Genomic DNA, 6,487 nt, shown 5'->3' with positions numbered 1-6,487 from the left:
CTACAAATTCTTTGTAGATTTCACATCTTGTGGCACTGAAAGATAGAAATTTTTTGCAAGAATATCAACTGCCTAGAACGAACAAGATCAATACTAGGCCTACTTAATTTATGTGTATTTACCTTTTATCAAAGTGGGTGTATATCCCCACCAGGATGTCTTCCACTGGTACCTGGGCTGCTCTGATGCCACAACCAGTGGCTAGCTGTACCAGGTGGCAGATACAACCAAGGTCCTGGACGTGGGGCTGGCTGGTCTTCAGTCTGCTGATGACAGAGTTGTGTCTGCCTTTCATGACACTTGCATTATCTGAGTTAAAGGCTATCAGGTTCTCCCAGGGAATGCCTCTTTTTCTATTGAAAACAGGGAAAATACAATTAAATGTCTCAGACAAAACCTAAGATTATAATTAAATGCAAACGGATTACACATTTCAACAACACTGTGCAGTTCCCCTACCTTAGCGCTTCACTCAGTTTTTCATACAGATTTTCTGCATTTCCTACATTGCATACAGGCATCTCCATGAATCTTGTAGCGACCTGCAGAGTGGCTTCATCATAGAGTCTGGCCAGGATGACGAATTGTTTGTCTGTTTTTCTGTTGTTCGATTCGTCGCACATGAGTGAAAACGGTTGAGATCGACATGTTTTGGCCAACTCGTCATCTAGCTCTGCTGCTATGGCACCTGTTGAGTGAGTGCCCAGTAATTAGCTAACACAATTACCCTACATTGTATAAGGAACATTATCAAATAGGCATGTACAATATACCTAATTTAATGCAGCTTACCTTTGATGAGTTGAGTAGCCTTGGTTTTTCCCGCTGAGTATTTTCGTGCAATTGCAGAGTCTGGGAACATCTCAGCTACACATTTGTTGAAGTCATCACAGAAGGCAAAAGCAACGTTGTTTTTCGCACACAGCATTGCCATTTTAACCTCCGCATTTATGACCTGGTCTGCCTCTGTGGCATTTCTAGTCACAAATGGGGACATCGCCTGGGCATGTTTTTGTGCCTCTAGCCCGCGTTTGTGCTTGACGGATTTTTCATGCTGACGGACATCGTTCCTTCCCCCATGAGAGACACTAAAGTCGCAGTTACAAATCTTACAAAACGTGTAATTGTGCCCCACCCTACTCTTCTTTAGGAAAGTAAATTCGCTGTCCCATTTTTCAAGATATTTACACGAAGTCTTAACCTTTTTGGCAGGAACGCCTTCTCTCTCGTTAACTTCATCCATCTCTGATTTGTTTTTCCGGGTTTGTTCCCGCTGCCAACACTAACATCGCGAGAACTGCCACCCAGGCTACTGCAGGCGGCAGTTCTCGCGAGGCTAGTGACATAGTTCAGAGGCACTAGAATGTTTTTTATTAAATAATATTATAATACGGGAAATTTCCGGGAAAATAATAATTCGGGATGACGACGGGAAAGAGGGGGAAAATCCGGTAGTTTCCCGGCCAAAACGGGAGACTTGACAGGTATGGTTCCCAGGCCAGTCGAGAAACATAGTCCCTCCAGCGTGTCCTGGGTCTTCCTCTGGGTTTCCTCCCATTGGGACATGCCCAGATCACCTCACCAGGTAGGCGTCCAGGAGGCATCCTAACCAGATGCCCGAGCCACCTCAACTAGCTCCTCTCGAGGTGGAGGAGCAGTGGCTCTACTCTGAGTCCGTCCCCGATGATCGAGCTTCTCACCTTATCTCCAAGGGAGAGCCCAGACATCCTATGGAGGAAACTCATTTTGGCTACTTGTATCCGCAATCTTGTTCTTTTTGCCACTACCCAAAGGTTGTGTCCATAGATGAGGGTAGGAACGTAGACCGACAGGTAAACCGAGACCTTCGTCTTCTGGCTCAGCTCTCGCTTCACCACGACAGATTGGAACAGCACCCACATCACTGCAGACGCAGCACCAACATGCGTGCTGCATCTTGGTGCTTCGTTTACCAATAAGTATTATAGAAAAATAGAATACTACACAAAACTGTTAGTTTATTTATACCCCAGCAAAAACTGAAAAATAGGTTTATTGGATGTTTTTGTGGAACAATAATTGGGAAAACTACAAGAAAAATGTGTATTATTATTATTATTATTATTATTATTATTATTATTATTATTATTATTATTATTATTATTATTATTATTATTATTATCTGTTCTGATACATTTTCAACCGACTCATTTTAGGTTGTTTATTTCAGCTAAACAGTCCACAAGATGTAACATTCAATGCAAGTGTATGCGTTTTAATATATTGTAGGGTTTATGAGCTACAAGTCAGAAATGTTTTATCGCAATAACCAAATAAAGTGTGGTAAAGCTCAGATTTCCCAGCATTTCACCAACCTTGAACGCAGCATTACACGTGCGAAAGTCCCAAAAGTCACATTCAAAGGTGAACAAATCTGTGCACTTGTGCACATGCAAATCTTGTTGAGTATGTGTGCTTGCATTGTGAGACTTATTTCTCTTCATACCAATGAAAACAATTTTCCACTCCACAGTGAAGTGTCTGTTTACTGATTGTTTATCACTGACTGAATGGGTGTGCATGCTCAGTCACTGGCATTAGAACTATTATTCACTCAAAAAAAATGAAAGTAGTGGTCAACGAGCTAAATTCTAGTTTTCACAAAGTCATACAACCAAAGTGCATTTTTACTAAAATATGGACCAAAAACTGTGCAGTCGAGTTAAAATAAATGAAACATAAAAACCTTTTTCTCTCTTTTTTTTAAATTCTTGACAGGTAATAAATGTGGACAGAATCTTTGTAGCTTTTGTATGGTTGTCCAAACACCTTAAACCAGAGCAGATATTTATGAATTCTTGATGTTGTTGCAACATTTGTTAACGGAGACAAAAAATTTCAAACAATCAAGAACTGTCAAAGACTTCGGTGCAGCTCATGTGCTGCCTGCTTGGTTGCTGTCGGAAAACAAAACGAAAAAAAGTATGTGAGAACCAGTCACAACCAATTTTAAACCCAATAGTTCACCTTCTCTAATAGGAACATCCCTGCTGAGTGAATTTTAAAGTTTATATTGAAAATGTCCCCATTTTTTGTGTCTGTCTAAATAACTTTGGAGGTGTTTTACAGACACACACAGATGACCATCTTCTGCTCCCATAATCATCAACAATTTGTGCACTATTGATTGTTGCCTTTGTCTCCGTGGCTCAGACTGGAGGAAAATTGGCAGGAAATTGCCTTTTAATGTGTCATTTCCAGACAGACGGCAGAGAAATGACAGTGATGGTGCTGGGATTGTTTCGTGTGGAAAAAGGGTAGGCATTAGTTTAGCGTTGCATTGACTGAAGAGCAGAAAAAATAACCTCTCTTTAAACGTGTGTGTGTGTGTGTGTGTGTGTAGTGGAGCATGAGCGTGCACTCTGATGACTGATCATTTCATGCCTCCTCTATTGTTTCCACCTGTGTGAGGGCGTATTTATGTGTCCATGCTCATCTGGCTCATCGTGGTTTTGTTTGCCTCTTGCCATTCTCCTTTTTTAGAGCAGCTTACCAGCTCACTATGGCAACCAATAAAGCTCTTCTCACTGCAGCGGGGTTAATGAGTGTTGGGCCAGCACATTGTCAGCTTATTAACATAAACCTTGTGTCACCACAAAGGGGAAGTGGGATGATTTCAAAATAAATGGTGACCTTAAAGCTTAATTTTCGACTGAATGTGATCAGAGTTTAATAAATCACCATTTTTTTTATTTCCCTACTTTTTTGTTGTGTTTTTCCTTTCCAGCTCTAAAAAGGAAGATTTATAGCAAATTGCAAAGTAGATCATGATCAAATGTCAGTTTTGACAAAAAACAGGCTTCATTTCATTTTACTGGAGGAGGATGGTTGAGAGCTGGAAACTGTGTAGTCTCATCAGTCCCTGTCAGAGTGGGGTTTATTTGTGTGTTATCAGTGGAAACCAACAGGAAGTAGACATGGTTGAGTTTGAGACTTAAGGCTTTAAGAGCTAGAAAAATGATAGTAACTCAAAGCTTGATCACTTTTTTAATTTAAGTGTAATACTTGATGTCTCTGACTTTACTTGTGTTTTTATGATAACCCAAATTACAAGATTCAACACTAGTGACAATAATCCAAAAAGAAAAAAAAACAAGCCCATCAAAAGCTGAGATTAGTTGTTTTTTTTTTGCAACTCTTCATAAAACTTTAATACTTGTACAACATATTCCTGCTGCTATTGCTCAGCCGAGTGTTGAGCATTTGACATCCCACATCCAGTCATAATCCCCAAGTTCTCCTCAGAGTCTATTTGTAAGGATATTTTTTTCTGCCAGATAAATGTTTTTGTTTTCGTAAAAAAAAAAGTTTCCATATACTCGTTGTGCCAGTCGGCATCCTATGTTCTAACACAGTGGTTCCCAAACTTTTTATCTTCTGACCCACAAAATATCCATGGCGAAAACTTGTGACCCCAAATATTACTGGTCTGAGCACACAAACTTCATTAATAACCCTAAAAACACAAGCTTTTTGATAATCTAAACAGCTTGTACACAAATATAAATACGTATTTATACTTATTTTGTGTTTTTGTAATAATTAGGGAAAATATTACATCAGCAATTATTTTATTACCCTTTAAATTGATTTCTGGAGATTATCCAAGGTGCTTCATGACCCATAATTGGGTCCCAAGCCCAACTTTGGGAACCAAAGTGCAGTGGTTCCCAAACATTTCAGCTTTTGACCCACAAAACAACAGCAGCAGAGACCTGTGCCCCCAACTATGTTTGGATGATAAACATTTGTATCAGGTTAACAAAACATGGGCATAGTTACAATATTTTTATACTACATTTATCCATTTTAAATACACTAACCTCACTCCTTTGTAACATCTAAGGCAAAAGTGTAATTAATTTAGAAAATCTTTTCAGGACCCCACCTTGATGTTTCAGGACCCCACTTTGGGTCCTGTCCCCAACTTTGGGAAACACTGTTCTAACACATCCCAAAGTGACAATAAAAGATGGAAACAAACCTCATATTAATAAAAATGACATCTGTTTCAATTAAATGTTTAAAGATAAATTATTTATTATTAAAGGCTGAGGTTCATTTCTGCTCCCCAAACCAAACCACCACAACAGAACCGCGGTGGGCTGAACAGAAGTTACAAAATGCTGCTTAAAGTGTTCATAAATCATTAAAATAATAATAATAATAATAATAATAATAATAATAATAATAATAATAATAATAATAATAATAATAATAATAATAATAATAATAACTAGAAGCACTCAAAGAGTGCGAACCTCCGCCAAGACCAATTTTCCCCATCCTGTAATGGAGTTGATGTGCAAAAGCAGAGATGGAAACCAATGGTGCTGGAATAGGGTCGGCCAGGGAGCCATTGTCCCCCCATTTTACGGCCCTGCCCATTTGCTGGTCCCACAGACATTTACAGGCTGCACCCAACAGTGACAAGTTATGACAGATGTCTCTGTCTACATACAGACAAAGGCACAGACAAAACAGACAGCATTAAGATCAGGACTAAATCTGTTTATAAGTCATCAGGTCCACATGGCTCGGTTTTGTTGCGCAGCGCTCGGCTGATGATGCGCGCACGCTCGCAAGCTGGAGGCTGGAGTTCATCTACTTGACGTTTACGTTGGTGAAGTTTTCTCCAAAAGGCAGTACAGTTAATAACTTGTACAATGATTTGAAAATGGGAACAAGCTCTTGATAATAAGTTAATAAATTATTTAATTGGGGAGCAGTGCGCACAACCCGTGTGGAGAACAGTCGGAGGGTTTACGCAAAATCTCCAGCTCTGCAGGGTCGGGCTCTATGAACATAAAACTGCCTGGCACGTGCAAAAAAAAAATGTTTTGGCTCTGATCTGACACAGCTGATTCAGTGACTGAATGACCTCTTCAAGGTAATCATCAAATCAGGTTTGTTGGAGCTGAGACCCTCCTCAAATATACAGGATAGCGACCCTCAAGGGTGATGAGCATTAAGCCTGATCTACTGTTTGATTAACACCTGTGTTCTGAACTGCACCACTAATCTATTCACTTCTCTTCTTTTTGATATTGTTTCAAAGTGTAACATTAAAATCACCAAACATATGTTGTAACTCTCCTCAAGAGCACAGCCAGTGAGGCGACCCTGATGTCCCTGCTCGCTGCTCGCTGTAAAGCAGTCAGACTGATCCAGGCCGGAGACGCCGACAGATCTGAGGCTGACATCCTCTCTAAACTGGTGGCCTACACGTCTGAGCAGGTACTGTTGAGCCAACATGTTACATTCTTTATTGGGCAGGCAGTGCATATTTTGGTGTTTGCAAAGTCCTCATTCATGCATTGTTTTTCAGTGGTTTTCCATTTTGAGGTGTATATTTAGGGGTCCAAGCCCGAGGAAGCAGGGTAACGCAGCTGCAACGCAGCAGCGTTTCCATGTCTCCATCGGAGCATGGAACCCTATTGTATCTGTT

At 40.2% G+C, this 6,487-nt stretch overlaps 2 protein-coding genes across 2 annotated transcripts in view; one reads left to right on the top strand and one right to left on the bottom strand.

Moving 5' to 3' along the window:
• Positions 1 to 6,487, top strand: part of ddc (dopa decarboxylase) — a 32,752-nt gene that overhangs the window by 7,266 nt on the left and 18,999 nt on the right. Inside the window, exon 5 of the mRNA XM_014003401.1 lies at positions 6,142 to 6,276. Within this exon, the coding sequence (XP_013858855.1) occupies positions 6,142 to 6,276 (135 nt within the window). The remainder of the gene's footprint in view (positions 1 to 6,141; positions 6,277 to 6,487) is intronic.
• On the bottom strand, positions 123 to 1,347 carry LOC106514241 (uncharacterized; the record flags this gene model as incomplete). Its single annotated transcript, XM_014003402.1, is given in 3 exon segments — positions 123 to 353; positions 460 to 688; positions 793 to 1,347. Coding segments are annotated over 3 exon segments (911 nt in total), but the record flags the coding sequence as incomplete, so codon positions are not given.

This window comes from Austrofundulus limnaeus, unplaced genomic scaffold (genome assembly GCF_001266775.1).
Source record: "Austrofundulus limnaeus strain Quisiro unplaced genomic scaffold, Austrofundulus_limnaeus-1.0 Scaffold18, whole genome shotgun sequence".
Taxonomy (NCBI): Eukaryota; Metazoa; Chordata; class Actinopteri; order Cyprinodontiformes; family Rivulidae; genus Austrofundulus; species Austrofundulus limnaeus.
This window is presented reverse-complemented; position numbering and strand designations above follow the sequence as displayed.